Here is a 26,913-nt window from a genome sequence, read left to right as displayed (position 1 = left end):
GAGGGTTGGGAATTGCGGAGTGGGGGGGGGGGGATATTTCAAAGGTCGTCATGAAACTTTTCCTATAAAATTTAATTTACGTGAACTGCGTGTTGTTAGCATCGCCAGGTATACGGCTGCCTTTGGGTTACGCATACGAGGTCCCACAGCGAACAGAGAGGCTCGTTCAGGGAGGAAAGTGTGAGGCGATTTATAGGTGAGACCGGGGAGTCGATGAGACAGACCTGTCACCCCGAAGTTCAGGGGTTAAATATTCATTCGAAATTGCCCGATGGGATTTGCAATTTTCGTGCTTTGATTATTACGCCTCACCTTGTTCTTTCTTTTTATATTTAATTAATCCGAATACCTTCGAGGTCGATCAGCCATTTTTATGGGGTCGCGCGTTCTTCCTCATATACGTTTTCGCGAAAGTGTTTACGCGCAATTATCTTGCCGTGAAAATAGCATCGACTTTACCAGTCCGGATTATCGCTGCCTCCTATCACGTATTCACCGTGTACGGCGTGGCAAGGCATGCCGGGTTCTCTGACCGTGAGCTTAGCAGAGACCCAGCCGAGTGCCGGTACGTGAAGGTAGCTTTCCCAGAGTTCACCGGGTCTCCAGTGTAATTGAATAGAGTGCCGTGGCAGAGCTCGGTGATACACCGAGATAACTTCTGACAGCGGCAACGTCGTGCCGGCGCATCTCGCCTTATTGTTTACGGGCTAAACAGATGTGTCTCGTCATTAGTACGTAAATTATATGCAAAATTTATAAATAACGTAGCAGCCTCGTTCTATGGGTACTGGGGAAAAACGCGGCCACGTGCTGTAACGGATTATCGCGTAGGAGCCACCCTGTATTGACAGTACGGTATAACTTGAAGGGTTATCGGCCTTGGGGACAAAATTATGGAGCCATGAACTACTATCTCTCTCTTACGCTAACCATACGAAAAATCGAAAAATGCCCCAAGATCTCCGATTATTCACTTTTCGATATCGGCTTATCCAGGAAATTATCTGGATCGATCTTTGGGTGATTCTGATGCACTTTGTGCATTAAAATTTTTTGATTTTTTTTAACGTGATAATATCGCCAAAAAATTGACGTCGATCAAAGCGCCATTTGCGTTTTACGTTATAACCGTATAATCACGTTATTCTATTTTGGCTGAATTGGCCTGTACATTATGGAATCAGTATTTTTGCAACTTACTACGTATTACTTTCGCGTATTCATATTTTTTTTTCAGCTTTTTCGTTCTTGTATTTTCCTTCTTCTTTTTTTTTCCTTTAGTCATGCGGTTTCCCACCTACATATGTATGTACATATGAGGTATACTCCTGGGGTGGGTATACACATAGCTATGCACATAGATCTCCGATATCGTACATATATCCATGTATACCTAGCATATAATTTACGTTACAAGCCCGTTCGCTTGCCCAACACCATATTCGGACACCTGGTGTCCGAACAATGTCGTCCTGGTCACGTAATAAAGGAAATCACGACGATACCAGCATCCCTGTACTGTTGACTGTGTCAATAATGGGCTGTTGCCTGGTTTAGGTGGGATGGAAAAAAAGGAAAAAAAGGTTTTTTTTTTCATCCCTTAAAAAATATTTATATTCGAACACGAAATTTTTTTTTTTCACGGGTCGCATTCACCAAGACAAAGTCATGGGTGGTTTTATTGGGAAACGATATTTGTTTCGGTTTAAGGGATGAAGCTAACGGTACGCACGAGGAGCCAGGTGAAATTTTGGACTGTTCGAAGAGGAGGCTTAGGGGTTGGGGGTTGCATCGCGGAAAGTATGCTGCAGTAAAACAGTGGAGGAGCTTTGAATTTTATGAAGCACTAAAGAAGAGCTTTTGAATGCGTCGACCCTTTTTATTTTCTGTCTACCTTGATCTATCCTCTTTGCGCCCTTCTTTGGTAACCTACCCCTTCTCGCACCGCGAGAACACTCCCATGTGAATCCTCGTGTGCGAGAACGTTTCATCAACTTTGCGAACGCCCGGTGCTCGGGTTTGGTAGTTTCAGGGACAGGAAACGTACGTGGAGTGTAATGGAGTCTGCGGGGCTTTTAATGCGAGAAGACGCGCTCGTATCATCCCTTATTGTTAGTCTTGTCTCTCTTACGTGCGAAGCTCCTACGCGGGGTGGATTTTTTTTTAAGTCAAAACTTTGGCGCTTCACCGCTCTGCACTTTCGACCTTTTCTCTTCCCCTTGGTTTTGCTTTCTTTCACTCGCCCCTCCGCTCTTTCTTTATCTCTCACTTGCCTATACGTCGCTGCACTTGCGGTGCACGCGAATAGGAGTAATTCCATGGACAGGGATGTATAATCAAAGCATAAGAATTTTCCAATTTGGGGGTAATTTCTTTTCTCGCTCACAGTTCCTACCCTGCGCCACACGTAGAGTGTATATACAACCGTACCGAATGTTACAACCTCTAAGAACTACCCTCTCCGTGCGAGCTGCTAGAAGTTGACTAGTTTTGAGTTTATTGTCTCGCGGGGCACTTCCATCCTGCGTCGTGACGTGGGCACCAACCAGCCCTGACGTCTTCAATAAACAAATAGGTTCGCGGCTTCCCGCTAGAGTGGGTTTCGTGACAGGAAAACTCTACCCCCGTTTTCAGTTCCCACGGGCTTCGGGAACATCACGGGACCATATATTCTTTATTCTAAATTCACCAAAGAGGTCCTTGGAGTTTCTTCACCGAAGCAAAAACATTTTGTGAATCAAACTACGGGAAGATTAACACGAAGTAGTGGCATTGTCAAATTTTAATAAGTCGAAACACGGGAAATCAGGATATTCGACGAATACAACCTAATCTCACAAATCTTTAATGAAACCCGAATCATGAATGTTTCAAGATGGACAAAAGCAGTCTAATCTTGTCTCTTATAGAGAGAACGAATAACCGGCTTTTGCTATTTGGTGCGCGTATTGGTTTCGCGTTGGGTCTATACCACCTCTCATGAAACATTCATAGGGGTAGAAACCCGATCACATCGTTCAAGTTTTATCCAGAGAAGAAAAGAAAAATAGGTTGCCCATCCTCTTCGCTAATTTCCCGTAAGCTGTCAGCACCGTCGAATTATTCTGTAACTTGGGGGATTCCCCGTATTTAAATTGGAGTCGCAGTCAAATTGTCCCAATTAGAATCGAGGGCTTTAACCGAAACTGCTGAAATTCTTCTCCCGTCTTCAACCCTCTGTATATTACTTTCTTTTTTAATCATAACCGTAACTCTTATTTTTTTCATTTTTTTTGCCATTTTTTTTTTGACAATATTTAACCAATCATAGTTACACGTTCTCCGCTTCAATCCAGCTGCTTATTGCACTTTCAAAAGTTCTTCCCTCGGTGCTCCACTTCTAAATGGGGGTAAGGTGCGAAAACGTAGGCAGGCATGTTCTAATCTGTGAAAGCCCGATGCCGGAGTTTCTGCCGAGGACTTGTAAAAAGAATCTCGTTTTCCCGTTTGCTACTGATTAAATAAGTAAACTCAGTTCACACTCAAAGGCTTCGTCTTCCTTGGTTCCCTTCGACTCTCTGCCGTTCCTTCCGCCTTTACCTCCTCGCTCTCCTTTCACAGCATTTCACCCCTTTGCGCCTTCCGCTTTCTTGGCTCCGAACGTTTACGCTAACGTCATTTCGAGCATGATTAACATCCTAACTGATGACTACGTATACGCTCAGGCTGGCTTCATCCCTCGACCTTTGTACAGCACGAATATCCGCTGCACTTTGCCCGTCTTTTCTCACGTAATTTATTTAAAAAATATTCTTAGATATTCACAACCCTTTTCCTCCTTTATTTCATCCCCATTAAGTATTCATAACCCAGAGATTGTTACAATTTAATTTTCTTTTTTCGTTCTTTAATTTCGATTAATGGACTTTATTTCACTTATTCATACTTATGGCTCTACGTTTTGGGTGCTACAGGTAAATCCATTTGACTTCGCTGTTTAAATCCGTTTCAAAGTTAGCAGTCCGTACAACTAGATTCGTTCTGGTCCAGAGAGACTATCAGAGGGCACGTTGTCTCCATAAACCAATGGTTGGCAATTGGATTTGAGTTTGCCACGAATTCCGAACACCAGCCGAGACTGTGTAACACGTAGACGGAATAGTAAGTAGAAGTCAAATTAAGTATGAGACAAGTTTGCCTTCTACGATAAGAACATTTTTTTCTCGCTGGACTTCCTCTCGCGTATATAACCAGATACTTCCCTTTAGACCGTATACATTATTTTTCATAATTAATCCAACCCCACTAGACCGTAATTAAAAGTATCCCATAGAAGAAAAAAGAACCTTGAATATTCTCAACCGTATTGAATCTTCTTATGTCTCTGTCGGTAAGTAAGCGACCTGCAATCTGTTAAAAGATTTTTCCGTGATGCGATTCAGACCCCCTTGGACGCTTTTCTTTAAGGAATTAAATTTCAAAAGAGTAACACTCATTCAAGCTCAATTAAAGCTACGTGCACACTGTCAGTACGCGCTCTTTTTTTTTCAGTACCGTCCTACAGATTATGTGGACGTTAAGTCGCACTCGTTGCACCTTAATTAACGAGCGGCACATCCTGGCGCATAAATGCTTCTGCGTGATGCTCCTCTCAAGACTTGGCTTAACTGCCGTTATAAACGCTCCTTATGGCTGATATAATCCCCCATTAGAGGCGTACGTGCCGGATATAAATGTTCCTCATGCATCCCCTACCTAATCCAGGACCTTCTTCGAGGATCGTTCACCATTCACCCCCAGGTTATAAGATCTGGAAAAAAGACGATATTCCCCAAGATGATACAAAAAAAGGGAGGTACGTAAAAAAAAAATATGACAGAAGTAAATTCAAAGAGAACAAAAAATAAGAGATGATAAATCAGATATAGGGGATGAAATTCAGGATGCCAGGCGCTGAGCATTTCCACCGGGAGAAATTGAATTATCGGATTTGGCTAAAATACCTCGTAGAGACTTTTTTCTCGGTTCTATCGTCAAGTGCATCCCTTCCTCGACCCACCCTCTATCCACCCTCCACCCCAATCTTCCGGAAGATGCAACCCCCTTAGCATCGCGCAGATCTACATTTATTTTTTTTCCTTGGCCCATCGTCCCTCTATTTACTCGTGCACCCTTTATTTTTATTCCCCACACACTCCATCCCCCTTTACTCCTTCGTTCATTTTACATATATTCACTCGTACCAACATTTTGTAGCTAAACATGGGCGTTGTACCAGAAATATTATTATTATTCCCTTACTTGTATCAGTCGCGTATTATTTACACACGTTGTTCCTATACGACCCGGTATAAGCTCTGCAGGGAAAAATTGTAAAAAAGTAACTCAAAACAAGTTCTATAAAAAGTTCAACTACCTATTGCATATAGGTATTCTCCGTGGTATCGCTATGTATGCGTATTAGCCCTATACGCTTGTTTCGAGCAGTTTGAGTTTGTCTTTCAGGTCCATTTTCAGTCGGACTCTGTTTGACTTTCGCCTTGGTACCTTTAGCCAGGCGTAAGGGGTTGGTCACTGTTCTCCGTACCTATTTCCGCCGGGTTTACTCTACTTGGCGAAATCGGTACTTTTGAATACATTACGAACAGATACGTAGAAGCTTAGAGCAGAGAGGCGTGGTAAAAAAAATATAGCTATATATTTTTTTTTGAACAAGCATAAAAATAAGGAATTTCTCTTGTATATTGGACTTTGCTTACGCGAGTCCCTGTATATACATGAACTGAAATTTTTTATGGATTTCCAAGGGAATGTTCTCATTGGAGCGTATATTTCAGAAGGGGATGGCTCGCACCCGTTGTATCGTAGGGTTCCGGATGGTGGCACATGGTACAGATACGTGTAAACCTCACGGAGACCAGATCGGGTCACGTTACAGTGGACGAGCAAAGCGCGGCTCGCTCGGTTTAACGCCATCTTGGAAAATCGGTCGCTTGGACGTGTGTTAGGTGAGGTTAGGTCGGGTTATCGGAAAGGGTTCGGTTAGGATGCAAATCGACGCGGTACTGTATCACGTCCTGGAAGGAGATCGTTAATATGATAATCGAAGGTTTAACTATCCCGTGTTCGGCATGCTCATCAGTTTTTTTAACCCTTGTGTACTTTTTGCACGTATTATATATGCTGTGTATAGTATATATACGTGTATCATGCATTGATCCTGTATACCCAGTGTGAATTTATATATCGCTGGCACTCTTAGTAGATTTGGTGGGTGCAGAAAAGCCCACTGCTAGTAGATATTTCACATCTCCGTCAGACCTATCAGAAATTCCTTATCGGGAATTTCGAAGGAATTTCACAGGATCGTCGATATTTTTGTTGGACTTTTGGTAATAACGTAGGTGGTCCGAGAGAAGTGGGGAGAGAAAATTTTTACTTGGTCCAGCAGGGTAATTCAGAAAAAAAAAGCAAGAAAAAGGGAAACATGCGGGATTATTCATGGTAGTTAAATTTTTCAAAAATTGTCTGAAAATTATTGATTAAAATTAACCCTAAAAATTAATCTGATTTTGAACGAAATTTTTTTTTGCAGTTTTCCGTATCTCTTTCCATTTAGAGGTTATGCAGAGGCTTCCTTTAATCGAAGCGTCCCACTAATTTGCATCGGTCTCGTAAACTGATTTTATCGCAAAACGTGACTGGGCGTCGCGACGCGGCGTCCCCGATTCACTGAAAATTCCGTCAAAGTACATAGTCACGAGGAATCGCGACTCACCAGCGTCTCGTACATATTTTCCTCGTGAGATTTTAGCGTCGCGACGCTTTTACGTAGTAGTTGGCTTGATAGGGGTAGGGCAATGATGGGAACGGTGAGGTAGGAAAGTTAATAAAAAAAAAGGCTCGAACCGCACAGGAGCGTGTGCGACAGCGAGAGGGGAAGGACGTCAGAAAGGATGTCAGTACGGGTCCTCATAAAAATTAAGGATATTTAATTAAAATTAATGAAATGCTGACGTCACTCGGTGGCGGGCGCACTAAGCCGTAATTGGAGAGGTCTCGGCTACACGCCTAGCCCCTCCATCCGTCTACCCCGTCGCCCCCCCCCCTTTCCCCTTGCCCTGTCCCCATCCTTTGGCACCCTTCTGCACCTCGACGAACCTTTTTTTTTCACCTCTCATATTTTACCCCCTTCATCCCTTCTGGCTCCCCCTCAATTTTCCCCGCAAAAACGTCATATACGTGAAATGCAGTTAAAATATATTTTTTTATGTATATCCTGTATTTTACAAAAATTTTAAACCACCCCTCGCGCATCCACCCACCTATCGTATCATCGGTCCCCGTTTTTATTTGCCTTACTTGGACGTAGGATGCACTTGGACCCCTGCCCGAATCGTGCAATGGTATCAAACTAAAAGTCACTGTAGGTCGAATAATTAGTATAGGCTATCTGGTACAAGGAAGATTTTGGAAGATGCCCAAACCCCGTATTATCCACTGGCAATGATCGCTTTGAATAAACGTCACCTGGTATATCGCTCGAACCTAAACTTATAGGAGGCTCTGTACCTGGCTTGAAGTTAATCCATATATTTAATGATAAAAAAAATTATGAAATATTTTTGAAAGCCGAATAATTTGACCCGCGTTATTATCTACCCTCGAACGTTTAGGTATTCTGATAAGGGGTTAGCTACCTGCCTGCTTCTCCCTTAAACTCCCATAACACTTCTTTTTCGTCCCAGTCGAGATGACGTTGATTTCGTCCCTGGTAGTCGACGTCTAGATGAGTGCCTTCGCAATTCTGCAATCTCGGGGATGCGCTGATGCGCGAAAACTTTATCTTTTTTTTTCTCGGTCCTCGAAATAACGAAAATGTGATTTCCTCGTTGGTTTCGCGTGCGTGGGACATACACGTACGTCCAGGATTAATTTCCTATTAAACTGGCTTGTAATTAAGGGTTCTACATATATTTTTTTTTATTGCAACTCACTTTTTTATTACATCTGACTCACCCTGTCTATCTTTCGTTCGAATCTGCATCTGTCTTATGCATTCGAATGCACCATTCTTCGGTGCTATAAGTTCGCAAAGTTCGATGGGTAAGTGAAACGCGGTTTCCGATGGTACCGAAGGGCTAAGGTCTTGCAGGTCAGCGGGTCTATGGAGACACGTTACGCGCATACGTATAGTATATAAGGGTGACTACGTAAAGCTTAGGTTTAGGTTAGGTTGGTATATCCGCGAATCCGTCCTGAACCAGACCCTTTAAGCCAGACGGCTTTTCTATGGTCTCAAGCTCCAGCTATATTGTACTTCTCCTCCATCGGAATCCCCGCGTACACCTCTTGCAAAAGACTTTTTTATTTCAACGTCACCCACACCGGGCCTGCACCTGCATTTATGTATATATACATATATAGCCAGCAAGTAGGGCCTGTACACGCGCAGGCTCAGCCTGCTTTGCACGGTACAGTTCTATTCAAAAATTGTACGACAGTGTCATATCTCTGGTAAGACTCCTTGGGGATTCTCAAATATGAGAATGCTGTATCAATCGATGATCGATCAATATAAGTAACTCCCTAAAGGGACCCAGACGCGCAATCGATATCCATTAGTATCGGCCGTTAAGAATCTTCTTCCGTGTCCCTTCGACTAAAAATTTAAATAAATATTTTTAGATACGATTTTATCCGTCTCCCTTACACTCGAGTCAAGAGGTCAAAGTTCATTCATGCATTTATGCGTCGAATGCAGTTTGTTCGTATTTCTTTTTTTTTTAATTTAAACTTACTTTTTTCTTCATCGAAAACTCCCTTATTCTCCCACAAGGCCAATATCTGCATGTGCGTTCAACGAGTATCATCCGAAGCGTTGCTAATACGCAACTGAGATTTTTCTGCGACACTTAACGACCACCCGTTATGGGGATGGCGCGTGTATGCAGCGAGTGGGCCCGTTGCAACGCTTCAGTTAGTTCCCGAGCGACGGAGTCGCGGGAGGAGGAAGAGGGCAAGAGGGTACGCCGGTAGGGTGCAGACACCCCCCGCCCATGCCATGATCAATATTACGCCCCAGAGCCACGGCATCTAAACGTCCCAACCAACCCCTCTGAGACGGACTTCTTCCTGCCAGACTTGCCAGTTTAATCGCGGTCCCAGACTTTATCCCTATATTCTAAAATCCTAAGGGAATATGAGTTCACGTAAATCTGTGAAAATTTACGAACTCCTAACTCCTATTTTGGACTTCATTAGGATCGTACTTAATTACCAGGAGCAAGTAGATCGAAGACGTGATATTTATTTGTAGTCATTTTTTTTCTTTTTTCACTTCTACGCGACTATTAAAATTCCTAGGAAATATATATATATATAGTATCCAGTGAATGGTGAGCTTTACGTCGGGAAAACTTTACTTAAGGGCTTTTCGGAGTGTGTATTATGACATTGAGAATCCCTGTCAACCCCAACCTCACTAGCATCTCGGATGTTTGTATTTGTACAAGTAGTAATATCAGGCTTTGGTCGGCCCTCCCGCTGGATACCACCCGTTCAGTAGTTTATAGTCCATGATAGTTTGCGACTATGCGCTGTCTCAGCTTGACTGTACCGCGCTCGGACTGTACGTCTGCCTCTCCAATCTGCAGGCCATTGTGACACTCCTCCACTTCTCTCTCCCGTTCTCTACAACCTGGCTCCACGGCATCCTCCGACCCTCCCATCCCCATCCAGACCCTTTTTCTCTCTGTCGGGCCCCCCTTCGCTCGAGCCGCCCCTGCGAACCTCTTCTTCAACCCTCCCTTACACCCAGGAAGCACCCTCGAGAGTAGACGACCCGGTCCCACCACGTTCTCCACTATAAGCTATTCAGCCTCCTCTCTTCCCTCCTTTCTCCTTTCCTTCCCACGCGGCTGCTGGAATGCATGCCCTTCAAAAAAAAATTCACACGATCAAAATTACTGGTATAAGGGAAAGTTTTTAACGTTCCAAACGCACCAGTTACGCCTAGTAGTCCAAGGCTGTCTGGTCACTCGAATTCCTTCTATGAGAATGGTCGTTTTCTGGCTCTCATGAATTCTAAGGGACGGTCACTTGACTGCCCAGTTAAATCGACTTTGTTTCAAAGTCGGCCCCAAGGACCTGAAAATATCCTATTAACGTCACAGTGTTAAATTGGCCAGCAGAGAGATACATTGTAGTACGGGCTATTGTTGGTAACGACACCAGAACTGCCAGTAGTAAAAGTTCTGATGGTACAGACCGCAGTTGAAAAATATCAAGTGAGCCACTAAGCGTTGTCCTTTACGAGTTGCAAGTTCCAAGGGTCATAGGTCAGGTTTCGTATCAGCTAGTAACTCTATAGGACCTCGTAGCATAACGGCGGCTTGTAAACTGTAGAAAAAAATTATTATTTACTTATAACCTACCCCTCCGAGACGTATCTCGAAATGTTATAAAAAGAATTTTCACTCTTGATTTTTCCACTTTACCATTTATTCTTATGCGCCGGAATGATTCTCCGACCTCGGGAACCCCCGGCTCTGGTCTTGCTTGACGGGTGGCTGACTCAATGGCTGGCTACGCTGGTCTCTTCTTACCCGCTAGTTCATTTAAAAATATAATCTGAAAATGCTTTGCAATTTCCACGATTCCATCCCTTTCACTTACCTTACTCCTGATTATGAACCTCTCGCTCTGGCGCTCGAGCTCAGACCGTGTCCTGGGGGTACGTGAGATAACACGATGAGCTGCTTATTAACTGGGAAACTAAGATGGTTTACCGAAAGCGGAAGCTCTGAAGTCTTTTAATGAAGCTGATCGATGTCGCACTGGGAAAAATTTGTATGACCTTGGCGAAAGGTCATTATCATTTAGAAGTATTTCTAATTCGACTTGCCTGCGTCACGTCAAATTGATTAATGCTGGCGATATATCTTAAATTATTAGTCTTATCAATTCTTTAATATTTGTAATGAATTTTTAAAAATTCAAAAAGTTCATTATTCCTGGAAACAGATACGTTTTGATGATCCTGTCACTTTTTTTTTAGCGACAACCTCAGTTTCCAAGTTGCTCTATATTATCACTGCAATGGCATATTTTATCGTGAGAATAAAAAACAAAATTTTTACACCGATAAAACTCAACAGAGTTGTAGCACGTAATTCCACGCTCGATTAAACGCGGCGTTACGTACCGAATTGAACTTAACTTCGTGAAAATAATATTATTATCCGTCTTAGCTCAATAATAATATTGTTAATGGTAGTTATAAAGATAAGCTGTACCATTACGAGAGCCTAGTACAGATATACTCGCTTAATGGATTATACGTAATATATTTAAATGCATGAGAATTCCCGCGTAAAAATACAAATTTAAAAATTATCTCCGTCAGAGCATCCCATACATATGTAATATGCATGAAATACTTAGATTCAGCCCATTTGCGTTTATCCTTCAACAGCATTGCTCCTTCGCCATTCTTCAGCCTGAAAGTATTTTCAGATCGTGGTTACTCATGCTCTCGGGTACGTTAATTCAAATAAAAAAAAAAAAGATAAAAAGTAGAAGCAGCTGTTTGCAAAAGAGTTTTCCGTTTGAGCGTCCTCTAAATCGTCTCATTTCTCAAACAGTCACGTGCCGTCGATTCGCGAACAAATTCTTCACTTCTTCTTTACGTCACGTAAAGATCCATTTCGAGAATTTCCCGCGATCAGCCACGTGCCCGATTCTCAGTAAGACATACATCGATTTAGGTAAACGACAAGGCATCCATGTTTGTTTCTCTCGGTACGCACGAGAGCCAATAGAAGTCACTGGATAAATGGAATTTCCCGATTTACCGTTTAGCCATTATGGGTTTCTAGCCGGAAGGGCAGAAACCTATGTCGTATCCTGGAATTCTGATTGTTATGCTGATCGATTCCATTATAGGTATGGGTTATATACTATACCGGGTGTATCGATGATAACAGTAGCGTCAGTCCTCCGTCACGTGAAAGCATGATGGTTTAAATTCGAATGGGAGAAAAAAAATGTATAACGAAATTGTACCATACAAAACGAATTGTACCGCGTACGACGTGTAAAATAATTAAATATTGAAAATTTTGCCCATCCCCGTTTCAACGTTAATTATAATGAGTCGTGCGCCATGCCAGTACAGCTTTTAACGAAATATTGAATTTTCAACGGACGCTTTCGAGAATCCCGTGTAGTTTTCACTTCATAATACTAATACCTTGTTGTCAACCAGGTATGGGTTGTTGGTGGAGTGTCAGAGCGAAGCACTCTAGCAGCCTTAATTGCCGTAGACTCCATTGCTAATTAGTTTACATTACACTCTCAGTGTCCTCCATAGGTCCTGGCCAACCCCGTTGCTCTCTAACCTCCTATCTCCATCGCCTCCCACCCACCGCCCACTTACTGCTTTCCGTTCCTCTAGTCTCGTATCGTTCTGCCACCATCGATATTGCTGGAGAAAAGTCTCTTTCCTTCGACCGCTCACAGTAGGCGAATAAACATAGGCGTAGATATGCAACCTAGTGCCAGTTCACTGTAAGTACAATTGTATCCATTATATGCACATACCGCGCGAGATATCCACGCTATTCCCACAATTTAGCCAGGTCGAATTGCTCCGCTCTGATTTCTCTCACTCGCGAAGCAGAGCATCATGGGAGGTTACGTGCTGATCGTACGCGCGCGTGGCGCCTCTCGTGGCGGAACGAGTAACCTATCGTTGTCGTACTTACCAGAAGCGCGAAGATCGACTGTAAAACGAAACGAATTGGACATTTACTGGACACGTGGACTATATTCGTATTTGAAATTGCTGCGAGAGACTCTCACCTGTTGCCAGTGATCTTTTTTTTATTTGTTTCTTACTTTACCTTGCGAAGATCGGCTGGCTTTTACTTTCTTCCTTGTGAACTCGTGTAGTTTTGTTTTCCCGTGATAGAGCGGGGGGCGAGGTAAAAGGGGATGGCGTCACGTCGCCAATAATAGCAAAGCACTTCGACGGTTCGCTGGGTGAATTTTAATGGTGGTTTAAGAATTTCCTTGATTCACGATACAATCTCGATTCGTCTCTGATCTCTGTAAACAATCATAAAAAATACAAAATCTACCAACAACAATATTCTGTACATAGATATATATGGTGATGATAGAAAAACATGGCTATTCAAAACTGCGCTCACTTCGAATAATTAAAATGTTACTTTATAAAAAACAGCTGTGTCCAAACCTTAAAAACTATTTCGTTTATCAAATACAATATGAACAAACCTGTCGTAAGTATTATTCCCCCTAAATGACCAACCTGACACTAGAATGAGCTCGAACAGCGAATAGCCTAACCTGTTGCCTAACCTATAAATATCCACATGACATAAACCATCTACCCTCGATAACATCGGTATCGCAAAGTCACGCGGTAACGGATATGTATCCAATATAGATATATCGTTAACAAGTGAAAAAGAAAAAACAATATAATATATTCCTATCATTGAGAAATATGTAGACACGCCTTAACACACTGCCTTATCCCATTTCCTGGATTGGCTATGTGTCCGGATGCCTATCACGAGGAACAGATGCGCCGAAGGCATGCGCACAGGGTTCGCCCGGAGGCACGTTACGTTCAGTGTCGCGTCAGCCCCCGGCCCTGCTGCACCACGTACCATCCACAGGTCCAGACCTACCTGTTTCTCTTTTCTCTCACCAACCAACCTACCGAAAGACCGACAATCCAACCAATCCGGTTTCCCATCCGATATATATAAAAAAGAAATCTATCAAAGATCAGTTTGTAATCATTAATAATAATAATTCAATCATTATAACCAATCATTAACATCATCACCAAAATAACCATCATTACCATCACCAACTACCAACCACCACCACCACCACTACCACCACCACCAGTGTCGTCGTCGAACCTTCGCTTAGGATCCTCCTAACCGGCAAGTTCTCTCCAACTCTGTCTCTCTCTTTCTCTCTCTCTCTCTCTCTCTCTCTCTCTCTCTCTCTCTCTCTCTCTGTCTTTCTTTCTATCTTCTCTTATTTCTATCTCTTTTTTTTTCTTATCAACGAGCTTCCGAGAGCCTCACGAGTCTACCACGCGCTCACGCTATGTTTAACGTCGCGTTCTTGTGACTTCCGCCTGATTCGCGTGTGAATACAGTAAAGAATTAATGATTCAGAGTAAATGTTTTTTTTGTTTAAGTAATCAAGTTGACGGTTTTATGATTAATAAGATATTAGAATGAAAATAGTTTGAATAGGTGTCGATCCGTGAGGCCCGACGGATTGGTCAATGCTCGACGCTTTTTGTCTGGTTACAAGGGGAAGTGGGAAGGAGTGAGAGGGATTCATGAAAATTCGGCTCGGGACAAGATGGGATTTAGTTATTTGCATCTTATGCTAATTTACATGAATCTGTACTTTATCGCTCGGGAGTATGTTTCCTTTAGCATCTCTCTTAATTTAGAGACGTAGTTGGCTCGTTGATGGATTACCTCCTATTTTATTATTTTTATTTTTATTCCGTGCTTTATTTGTGCTTTAACGAAAATCTTTACATATGCAATATCGATATGTGTACATTATCGTTATGTAATGTCACTGTGGAGTAGGTGTAGATGTGAAATTGTGCGTGTGTTCATGGATTTTTTGGATCAGCTGGAAATATCATGTATTATCCGTGTCAATATGTAAACATCATAGAGAAGACCGCGTCAATCGGACACGTGATTATCTCGAGGTACAGGGGATGTATCTTTTTTTTGAGATACAAATAAAATTGATAATGAAGAGGTTTGTATGGCACTTTAGTAATTGGTAATTGCGAGTATTATGGAATTATTGTGATTTTACGATCGGCGACCCCCGTTTTTTTTTTTTCTTTTTTTTTCCTTTACATATTTATTTCACCCAGCGAAATTGTCCGAACATCAAAGACCGCGAGAGTCCAAATAATAAACGGTTATCCTGGAATTTCGAAATTCCCGCGGGCTCCCGAAGGACCTAGGGGTGCGTCATTGGGGACGAGGGTTGAATCCCACTTAACCCTCTGTCAGTACCCCTCGCGGAATCTGAGATTTATCATCGATTCGTTGAACAGCCCACTTAGGACGGGAAACCTCCGCTTAAAGTGATTCACCCGAAAGAGGACTCTCCATGTCTTGTCCGACGAGCGCGCAAGGGTGTTTAGAGGGATGGAAAGTGGGGTTGAGAGAGAAAAGAAAAAAAAAAGGAAGAAAAGAAAAATTCTTTAAACTCTCTAATGGGCTTTTCTTCCTTCTATACTTTCAACGTCAATTTCCGATACCGCAACCCTCCGTCCATCCTTGTACGTCTCTCTCGAATCCACCCTTCGTACGTCTTTGTCTACCCTCAACCTTTTGACAACATCGCGCGCGACGTCTGCTGGCAGACTCGACGGGTCTGGTTACCGATCGGCCCTTCAAACTCTATAAGCAGTTTCGTGAGGCTACTTGGCTGCGTTACTACTTTAAACTTTGGGGTCTCCACCGCAAAGTTTCATCCCTTAGCTTAGACCATCCCTCGCGGAAGGGTTGTGTTGGCGGAGTAAAAAATAGTACTTATGGTCTTGCGCAAGGGTATTTATAATACCTTTGCGCGCGTTTGGCCCAATTACGAATTTTTGATTCGTACTGTACTCATTCTTTGCTTACAATTGGATAATTCATCTAACGCAGGGGGTTGGCATTTTGTCGCGACTTCCATCTAATCCAGGGTCGCGTGTACTACGGGGAGATCTATTATTATTTTGAAGACAGCAAGTGCGCCGACAAGTATCGCGACCGCAACGGTTATACGACGATGGTTTGTTAATAACTCGGCTGGCCACAAAATTAGACGCCTCCCCGCTGCGACGGGTGGCGTCGCGGCGCTTATAGGTACGCCCGAGAGTAGCGCGTTGCCGCGTGTCTCGCTCGTGCATTCGCGACGTTGTATCTCAGGTGCGATGGACCTATACGAAATTACGTGAAAGCACGTGGAACTCGCCCGGTGACGTATGTACGTTTCGGTTCGTGAAAAATTTTGAATTGGAAAAAAAAAATTTTCTTCGCGATTTTTTTTCACATTTTCAATTTTTATCCTCAAAAAAGGTAAATTCCTGGTTACATTGTTTTCGTTCCCCATTTATTATTTTTTTTTTTTTAAACCGACAGGCTTTGCCGCGTTATTTCATACAGAGTGATTAATGGCTTTTTAACCACGTGCCGATCTCGTGTCTCCTTTCTCTTTTTTATTTTACATATTTTCTCTCCTCTCTGAATTTGCTCTCTCTCTCGCACGGACTCCGCATCAATATCTGTTTCTCTATTGGATCCTACGCTACCCTTATATTCAATGCACGTTATATACACGTATACCGCGAGTACACACTTTTACTCCAGCAGTAAGTCTTCCGTAAAAGTGCCCTGGCATCTTCATCCCTTCGTAAAAGCCCGTAAAGTGTCCCGGGTTCTCCCCAGGGCGGCAACTTATTCGATTTCTGGCCTACAATATTAAAATAGTGCAGCCTCGGAACAGCACGTGAGGGAAAGAGAGAGATGGACGCATAAGACAGAAAGAGAGAGAAGACTTCGGGGATGTCCTCAGTGAATATCGCAAGGAAGCACGTCCGCCATTGCTCTCTGAATAAGTTTACGTATACAAAGCCAGACAGATAACGTATCGAAAAAGTCGAAAGCACCCAGTACCGTATTGTCCTAAGATCAATGAGAAGTAAGAAAAAAAAAAAAAAGCGAAAATTCTCAATTTCTACACGCCCTATAAAATCGCTCGATTCCTACCGAACGAATCAACCTGTACGTCTTTCGCGTGATCGATGGGTCCCATTTAACTAGAGACTCTGGCTTTTTAACCACGTTAAAATTTTACCTCAGCCCACGTTACTATCCGCACTACATACATACATTGTACATACAAATCGTGACGTTAATCACAGTACCAAGAGAACGTACAGTACCGTACAAAATGTATTACGTAGCACGCGATAAAGAGCACGCATACAAGCGGAATATAGATATAGAGGAATAATAATAGAGGAAACAGAGCCAGTGAGAGCATAGCGCGATAGAGGGTTGGTACGTGTACGGAGAACGAAGAGCCGTCTGTCAGAAGAGGCGTCGCAGCCGCCGTGGGCGTAATTCCGCTATCTCGTCCGTCAGTCAGTCAGTCCAGTAGGGTCGGTTAACGTCGGCATATCTATGTACGTATACATTACGTATGCAGGCACCAGGCGTCGATCTCGGTGCTAGCCGTGCAGGACGCCCGTCGCAGAAAGAGTTTGTGTCGTTTGTGCGTTTCCGCGTAGGTGCAGCCGCAGGATTTCGCCGGAGAAGGACAGAGGGTTGTGTCGGGCCTGATAGGGGTGAGACTTTCCGACGAGAATGGGGGTGTTAGTCGAGAGGGTGGCTTTACATACTCCGACTACTAATTCTTTTTTTTTTTTTTTTACTTTTTAAGGGGTGCGTTGTACCAGGCTGGGTGGGATGGGTTAGCGGGCGTCGGGACGATAGGAGTCAGACAAGAGATTCTACGGCTGGGACTGTGTGCGAGCACTTGTGAACGGGCCTTTACTCTTTACTAACGTCGCTGTAGCGTGAACGAGACTTTGTTTTTATATCTGTGTGTATCTTCCTTAATGCATGGTAACACGTGTATGCGTGTTTCTTCTTTTTTTGGGTTCTATCAGGGAACTGTCAAGCTATTAATAGGGAATTCTGAGTTTTACGGAAAACACGCGTGGGCCCTCGGACGACAGGTGACGTAATGTCGTTAAGGAAACAAGGTGTTTTTTTTTCATATTCTTGAATTAACGTTTTGATCTTTATTTTTGGTTTCGGGTTTAATGGCTTACGACGTGTGTTTAGAGTTTTGGGTATTTTTGATATTTTTTTGGGGTGATTGCTTTTTTTTTTTTGATAACATTTTTAAGCGTGAGTATACTGGTACGTGGGCCAAGGATTTGTGGTGGGTATTTTTTATTTTATAGAGGCAAAGTGTTTTTCACGAATTATAAGAATTTTGGAATTATCATTTTCGTTTTTTTCTTTTGAAATTTACGTCTTATCGCGAACACTGCGTCTATTGTCGTGTGTGTATATTGGGGGGTGGATTTCGATGTTTTCAGGGGGTACGTCGGGCGGTGAATAATAGAGAAGCTTGCTATCTTTAATTTTTTTGTTTTTTTCCTTGCATGATTTATTATGTAGGGGATGGTTCGGAATTTATTCCTGTCATTGAGCGACACCGTTTGCGGCCCTTTGAAAACTTCTACGCCTTCGAGAACACTAGACGTCCGACGCACCGACGCTCAGACGTCTATTGAATCTTTGCGGTAGTTCTTAGCTGATTCGTATTTGTGGATTATATATATGTATATATATATATTTTTTTCTATACATATATTTCTTTTTCTTCCGAATGCTAATAGAAATAGAGAACGCACTTGTGGACATTGTGGGCGGATATGCACGTAGGAGTAAAAGACGATAACGATGGAAAAAAACGTACACGGGATGTACGACTGATCGACGAAATGGGTCAGTAACCATGACGACGTATCATCGGATCACAGAACGTTATTCATGCCAATGCATGATTATTTATAGAAAAAATGACAATTTCAACGTCCCAGAATCCCATCACAGTCTTACGCACGGTTAGAGAACTGGAATTATGGCGATTTTACAACGTCACCTATATGTACTTTGTAGAGGATATTTCAGGGACGATTTTATTAGGAATTTTATTCCACACGTATGTACATCACGATCAATATGATCGAATTTATTTATTAGTTTACTCTCGACCATTATTTGTACTCGGCAAATAATTTTCGTTGAAAGGAGAAACACGTGTAGTTATTAATTTTTTTTCGATATCGGACGTGCTTTAATTATTCAGCATTTAAATCGCCCTTTTTGTATTTATTTTAACTTATTTTTTTCTTTACTCTTCTTTCTCGATACTCCCCTCCGGCGGCGTAGCTGATACGATTCTTAAAAAAAATCACGGACGCTTTCATATCGTGAAACGTTCTGGAAGCTTCCTATATACTCTGTAGGCGGCATGAATTCTTTTGTAAAATGATCCCGGATCCTCTTAAACGCGAGTTTTCCTTGTCACTTCAAAGAAGCCCGCGGAGTCCTACAAGTAGACAACAGCCGGCTGGCTTCTTTTTCTAAGCTTCAAATTTATATATAATAAAGCCCAAGACACTTACGTAACTTCATAACGTCCCAAGAACAGTCGCGTTAACTTGGTTTATTAGTAAAAAAAATAAAATTTTTTTTTTTCAAATCCTTTCAAACTTCACGAAGCTTCATTTCGTGCGCGATATCTCACCAAGCTTCGATGCAAATTCTACCTGTCTGACCAGCTGTCGGCATTATCCACTTACGTCACGTTTTGTCGCAATCCTAAATTTTCACGAAGTCAACCGCCACGAATTCCTAGACATGAATTTCGTTCGAGCTACGAGGCCAGCCTTGCAGTTTCTCATTCCATAATTACCCCCCGGTCTATCGACGACGTCCGACCACTTCTCTCTCAACGCGCAGCGTCGGGACGCCCATACCATTAACTTGCACAGAGTCGCGTCCGACTCTTCCCGTCTTTCTCTACTACTTGAGAGCCTTTCCCATTAACCGAGAAGCTACATCCAAAGATCCACGTACATATACAGCAAGACCCTCTACCGAGTACCATCACAAGTAGCGGCTGTATAAATAATAGGCAGCGAGCCTTAACTGCCCTCCTCTAGTAGTATAAAATTCTTCTTCTTTCTTATTCCATAATTACCAGCGACTAACGCTTATTGCATCGTCGCTATTATTGTACCCGGCAAAAACAATCCTTATTCCATGATGGATGGGCGTGCGATCCGTGTTTCTTGGATCGACCAGCTAATTGGGAGCGACGCCAAGAAGTTAAGCGGAGTTCGCTAGTTGGAAATTCGACTTGCTGACCACTGCTAATGAAAGATGAATTTCGAGAAAAATTAATTAACACCGTCGTAGTAACCCCGATTTACTCGGTACCGGGTAGGCACGTAGTCAATGGGGTAGAGTAAAATTATTTTTTAACCAGTTCCGTTTTTTTCGAGTTGAGGGGGTTTCAAGGGGGTGGTATGGTATGGTGGCTGGATTATATAAGATTGGAATAGAAACGAGTAGGATGGTCGAGCGCATAAAGGGCGGTGGGAAGGGCCTGGTAGGGTGGATTTTCATGAAAGTTAGCCGAGTGCTTAGCCATATAGATATCAGCCGAGAGTTATGACTTGACTAGGGAGGTCTTTTGTCTTTTGACAATGGCCAACTTCCTTCTCATCCCTCTTCCTCCCTCTTCCCTCCTCACCGAGCTTACCCCCATTTCACTTTTTAAATCCGATTCCGCACTTTCGTCCTGATGCACTTTTAAATTCTCACAAATATTCCACCTACCGACCTATGACCAATGCATCTCACTGACATCTACGGCAAACGTCTAATCGCCGTACGGCGATTGGATGAGATAAAATATTTTTCGACGAGAAAAACCGGAAGCACCGGCCGTCGTCGGTTAATTGCAGTCTGGAATAATTAGCTCGGGCAATCGGCAGGAATTCGCTGAGAGGTAAATATTGGCAGAAAAGTTTAACGATGAAAAAGTTATCAGATTGTTAGGCTAGGTCAGGTTCAGACTGCAAGAACTTTATGCTTCACTTCCGCTATCTCGTCTCGACGGACGATTCCAAATTTTTGCCCTACGGATACTTGGGCAGCCCCTGAGCAAATAATATGCCGACATTATTTTCCTCTTAAATATACGTATTCTCGGTCGGACTTCCGTTTTTCCCGAAAATGAACAGCGAGCACGTGACAAAGGGTAACGAATAATATTTACAGAGCCGAGCATCCGGTTTCTCCTATACGGAAGTAACGTAACGGGGGAAGGTATCGCGAGACGTTAATATTGCGCGAATAACCCAGTTACGGTATGCGATACGTGCAGGGGTTTGCTAAATGAATATTAATGCGTCTCACCAGCTGAAAAACCACCCCTGCCTCGAGGCCCATACTCCCAGCCAGTTCCAGGACTGCCAGTCGTTCGATAGGGGTTGGTCCCGTTGTTCTCCGACTGTAAAAATTTCCCCAACCCAACCTGCCTGAAATCGTTTCGGCTAAATAAATCGGGCAGGACTTTACCCTCAAAGGAGATGCCGTGTCTAAGGGTCAAAGGGTTAAATTCCAACCGCTTCGAATTGCCTGCGAAGAGTCCGGGCGTCCGTCCGATACTTAGTAATTCATTTAATTTATAAAAATTTTCATCCCCTAAATATCTCCATTCACCCCCGGCAAGCTTATCCTGAAACCACTGAGCATCCCCTAAATAAGCTATTACAAGGGTATAACTTTTCTTTTGTTTTTCGTTCCCTCCTCCCCTTCCCCTTTCATCCCCTCACTTCGTCGACCTCGTAGTGGGACTTACAACTAAATCTCAGGAGATTTCGCTCGGTCAGGATCACTGAAACGCGTATGGGGTAGGAATAGGTAGACTTCACTCATGTGGCAGCTCAGGTCGGGAGGGTGCGTTAGTCTCGCGCTGTGTCGTGTCCAAGAAACGATACGCCGTTCTGGAAATAGGATATTTCGTTCACGTAGTCAATTTAGCCCGGCGAGATGGGTTACCGGGTGATGGATCCTGGACAAGCCCGTCCCGATTATTCGTCCTGTCAGGCTTGTCTTGCTCCCGGAATAGGACATTTCACGAAATAGTGCCTGCGGTCTAGGAAGATCGAAGCCACCGCCATCTGGCGGATGTATCGCGTACCATCCAATGGTATTCACTCACGAAACGAACTGTTAACTGGAAATACCAGCTTGAGAAATTAAATAATTTCACTGTAATTATATATGCACGTATCTGCTGTGCTGCTGCTGTACGTAATAGCAATTGGTTATACATCATATTGCATATAGTAAATTGTTAACGTGATCTAGAATACTGGAGAAACGTATATATATTTTTTATTTTTATATTATACACATAGTGTATGATATCCGTTTATCAGGGTGACCAAATTGCCAACCAAATTTCGCACTCTCAGAACAACCACGCGAATAACCTCCAAATCCAAAAGCAGTCGGGCCAAACGAGCCACCTGCTGAGCCAACTCTCGTGTGACTCGCTGCGGGGAAACTGACTTCACGTTATTTTCTCGCTGACGGCCATTCTCTTATTTGATCCTCACAAGTTATTTTAAACGAGCTCATTTACGCCTTAGACGGCGATATATTCGTGTTCAATGAATTCTCTACTGAATTCTAGTGCTTCGATGCTCGTATGTTGAATGCGTGGATATACGTATATACGTGCAAGGTGCAATCGTCTCCTTATCGGGAATAGCTGTCACTGTAGGATCTATTTGTGCCTAAGCGTCATGGCGGTTGGGTACGTTACGACGGAGGCCTTTTCGTGTCCCCAGAAACCGAAGCACTTTGATTGACTCCACCTGTGGAGTACCTGGTGGCATTAGTATTTTCCTCGTGATTGTCTGATTGCGATTGTGCTATCTTTATCTATTTTTTATTTTTTATCTCATAATGAAAAAAATGGTGTGAGAATTTTTGAAATTTTATTCAAGGTATCAGTGATTCGTGAAATTAATGTAAAATCCAGGGGACTCATTTTTGTGGAAAGTCATTAAGAGATGGCACTTGCGATATGTAGTTTCAATCGTTCACCAATATGTGTAATGCTTAGTTTTAATGAGGATGACTTTTTTTACGGGGGATTGAAATACTGCCTTGAGCATTTTCAGTCTGACTATACTTGGGCTTTAGCTACTGTATATCCACGCGTCATGTTACGTAGTTACATGTCAAATCGCGGGGCTTCGTCTTATCGGATGAAACCTTATCTATGCCACTAATTATATTTATCGCCTTAAGTAGGACTGCTAAAATCGCTGGTTGCGGAACTTTTCTATACACGCGACCGTCGTCATATTGAAAACGAACATTTTGCGAATCGTTAACGCGTTGGTATTTGTATTTTTTTTTTTTGAAATTTTTAGTTTTATGTTTAACTATAAGAAAATATGAAAATTCTCCAACACTATATTGTTTATGTATATTCCGTATACACGCACATATATATTTAACTGGCTTTAACGTAGGTCAAATTTTTTCGAAAAATTCTACCTTTTTAGGGAATACCAATATGACGGCTTTACGATTACTCGTAAACGTTCACGTTGCGTCGTTTACCAACCGCATCGTTCGATTCAACGTTATATCGTGTAGGAAGTATATTTGTGCATTTTCGAATTTCTCTCTTTCTTTTTCTCTTTTTTATCTCATTCCTGAACATAACAGTCGATTCACCCGTAATACATTATAAAACATATATCCCACAGAAAATTGTTGAAAATTGAGAAAACTCGCTTGGCAAAATTGTACGAAACTTTATATTATGACGTCCAGAGAAATTTTGGTAGAAACAGGGTTGTTGTCATTGGCGTCGCGACGCGTTACGACGCTTGTCCCACGTGGATGGGTATTCGTGAAATTGGTACAGCGTTACTAAACTATTTACTGCTTATAACCTAGAAATTGTGTATGGCCTCTATTAAATTACTCAGTAATTTTGATTGTCCGTCTGGTACGCGTAACTACCATTGGTACCGTGTGCTGTGCGCATGCGCGAAAAAGTTATGACGCGATATTCCGGTAGCTCGTTTAACTTTCTTTTGCTCTGTTTCCTACCAAAATTACATTGTTACCACGAACAAGAACGTGAAGTGAAATTTTGTTAGACTATCACAGAGTTTAACCTCGTGTAACGACGTTACGAAATTACACCGGTCTGCCTGACTCGCGACTCTTTCTACTAGACGTATACACAGGTATACAGCTATGTATACTTTAACCTCACTCAGGCCATACGATAGGTTAACTCCATACAGTAAAGTTTATGTCACTCTTATAGCCGATCTGCACTTTAACTGTAAAATTAACAGGGAGGAAAATCTCGAAAGCTTGGTAAGTGTAAGCTGAACTTTCCCGACGACAGAGAGCGCTCTTAAAGTTTTCCCCGTTATTAACTATGAAATTGGCAACCTAAGGGGAGGCTTAGGGAAAGTAGCGTCCCTTAGGATCCTCGGTATATTTACGAAATTACGAAACTATTGTTGATTATGATTATTTGCAATATTGCGTCATCGATACGAAATTTTCTCATTGATAGTGGCGATCAGAGATTGAATGTAAAATTTTCGAAATTTTTCCGAAATTTATCGGATTTTGTGAAATTATTATTTTTGTTTTTCATAATTATTCATGAAAATCCCTCGTATATTTTCAAACGTGACTGTACACTCCAACCAGCAGGTACCGGATTTATCGTCATCTCGTGGCGACCCCCTCTTGGCCAGGGCAAACAAGTACAAATGATCTTCATAAACCCACAGCATCCCTATGAGTGTTTCACGTGAAATCCTTAGCGGCAGGTCGCATATGTCCATTACATGCAACGTCGATTTAGGCACAGCTGGTGGTACCATTAAATGGTACGAAGTGGCTGCGACAACCAAGAGTCCTTTTATGAACCCTGATAGCTGCTAACCACCCTTCCTTCGAATTAACGAAAATACCACCCCTCGAAACATCCCCCGCGTTCTCCCAGCCCACCCGATAACTCTGACTCGTTCCGTGCCAATTAAAGGTAATTGAAGTTCGAGCGCAGAATCGAAGAATTTTTTTTTTTAATTCTTTCATCGGTGCCCAACCCCCTTTTCAATCCTCTTTTTCCAACCCCCTTTCAACCCTCCCAGTAAATGTCCGCTTCCTACCATTTACCGTCTGCTGATCTTTTACGTTTGAACAATAGCACTCTGGTCCAGACGATAAGGAACCGTGGGGGTGTCACTTCTCCCAACCCCCTATCGCGTAATAGAACTTGAATGAGTAATCAAAGAATAAGGTAAAGTTATTTTCTCGTGTAATATTAAACAAATTTTATCATTGTTTGAATTTTTTTTTACGAAGTATACATATAAATATATATTTATCCCTGTAATATATTCGTTGCACTTTGAAATTCCAAGTTGGCCCTTTGACTTTGTATCCAAGCAGCCAGGTGATTTATATCATTTTCTGTACGTAGTGCACCGACTCGGTAATTGCAGTGACTGTAACACGAGTTTACAGAAATTTTTAATAAACCCGTAATTTACCTACGAATCGCGCAAGCATACGCAGTCGTGTCTGGTTTGCTGTAAAAGTTAGTCATTAGTCTTGTGCAGTGACCTGACAATTTTCTCGTTAGATCTGTATTAGAAAAATTACATCTGTGCGTTGTTGAAAAAAAAAAAAAATTAATAAAAAATATAACCGTTACAATATTTTTAATTTGTCATACATGAAAACTTTAACGTCACACTCGTACTGTTCGCGCATGACGGGAAACTCGTTTAACACGGGACAAATCCCGGGATATAATCAATGCGCATATCGAGTAACGTTATCGTTCATAGGTATGAGAGTATTTAGTATTTTTATTCTCTTCGGTTCTACAATTTGGACTGGGTGTTACTGCGACACGTGGTCACCAAACCAAGGGAATTGCGTATTGCGTCGTGGCGGTTATCGTTAATTATCATCATTAAGCGGAAACATTAACCGATCGTTCTCCTTCGGCCGTTTCCGTACTGTACGAACAGCCCGAGGCTGCTGAGCCATTTACAATATGTACGTGACAGTATATATACATGTAATGTATATATATATATATATATATATATATAGTGATAGTGATATCCGACCCTCCTCGTTGTTTAATGACCAATTTGAATTTCGATTCTAGCTACTGGATCGATTTACATTATTTAGTACGTCAGTATATAATACAGCAAGACCGACTGTCAACGAAGAACGAGGAGCTTTGATAATAAATCCGTGTGTGGAACGAGGACATTACTTTTAATCCACCCTGTATAGTAGACATAGAGCTTTTATTGTACAGAACGAAAGCCAGGTTGAGCTACGCACGTGAAGGTGAATGTAAAACTGTTTAACAGTTTTCGGCACTTTTCTATACCTGCCGTGAGTGCGAGAGAGACGGACTTACGGCGATTACAGCGAGTAAGACAAGGACGGAGTTCCTCGCGGATCAATTTCTCGAGGGAGAATTAATCGAATTCGTCAGTTTAGTTCCAGAAAATAGATATGCATTGGGATACTATATTTGTTCATGGCGCTGCTGTTCTTTGACGCGCGATGCGCGAATCGAACTAGTTTTAAAATTTTCATTTGACCGGACGATGGTGCATGCACAGGCGTCAGACTGGCCGAATATTAATTTCGGAATTTTATACTGTTTTTTAAACTTTCAAGGTCCAATTTCGGCATGTACGTACGTATAGCCACCTGCAATTGGCACATACGAGAATTTATGGAATTTGGATCTTTTGTTCCTGATTCAACGTTATCCATTATTTCATTGGTCTTTTTTTTTCGTGTCACGTAAACTGGTCTCGGCTTGCGTCGACTAATTCCGCAAAAGCGGATCAACCGTACCGAGAGTCGTCGACGTATCGATGCTTAGCAAGGATTTACCATGCGTCCCTGTAACTTAACGTCCCGCGAACGGGATATTATTAAAAATTATGTTTCCCTTTTTTTTTTCTTTTTTATATTTATATATTTTTTTCTTATCATCTTTAACCTCATCGTTGAAATACCCCTTCGTTCCTTCTGCCCTTTTGCCGTACCCTCTAACCTATCTTCATCCCCCTTGTTTCCTAATAGTCTGCCACTTCGCCTATTGTTAGGTAACAGTAAACAAACGTCACGCAAACGTATTTTCCTCCCCCTCCCTCCCCTCTCCCTC

General features: G+C 42.4%; 1 protein-coding gene and 1 long non-coding RNA gene across 11 annotated transcripts in view; one reads left to right on the top strand and one right to left on the bottom strand.

The window, feature by feature from the left end:
- Positions 1 to 26,913, top strand: part of LOC107272706 (poly(rC)-binding protein 3) — a 73,866-nt gene that overhangs the window by 3,480 nt on the left and 43,473 nt on the right. For 6 of the 9 annotated variants that reach the window (XM_025090679.1, XM_025090672.1, XM_025090638.1 and 3 more), the window contains exon 1: positions 14,795 to 14,817. The exons of 1 other annotated variant lie outside the window; for it this stretch is intronic. In XM_025090679.1, the coding sequence (XP_024946447.1) occupies positions 14,810 to 14,817 (8 nt within the window). In that variant the 5' untranslated portion in view covers positions 14,795 to 14,809. Of the gene's footprint in view, positions 1 to 12,511; positions 12,550 to 14,794; positions 14,818 to 17,274; positions 17,408 to 26,913 lie in introns of those variants that run through there. 2 more of the 9 variants (XM_025090645.1, XM_025090667.1) reach the window with 2 other exon arrangements.
- Positions 8,797 to 12,504, bottom strand: LOC107272729. Of its 2 annotated transcripts, none has more exons than XR_003061518.1 (6): positions 12,233 to 12,504; positions 10,657 to 11,480; positions 10,479 to 10,611; positions 10,250 to 10,380; positions 9,985 to 10,128; positions 8,797 to 9,916 (listed from the first exon to the last, which is right to left on the bottom strand). It is a non-coding gene; the product is annotated as an uncharacterized LOC107272729 (long non-coding RNA). The 2 variants fall into 2 exon arrangements; XR_001539039.2 differs by having other exon boundaries at positions 10,479 to 10,589.

The sequence above is a fragment of the Cephus cinctus genome, unplaced genomic scaffold, assembly GCF_000341935.2.
Source record: "Cephus cinctus unplaced genomic scaffold, Ccin1 Ccin1_scaffold0087, whole genome shotgun sequence".
NCBI lineage: Eukaryota > Metazoa > Arthropoda > Insecta > Hymenoptera > Cephidae > Cephus > Cephus cinctus.
The sequence above is the reverse complement of the archived record's forward strand: the minus strand, read 5'-3'. Positions and strand labels throughout refer to the sequence as shown.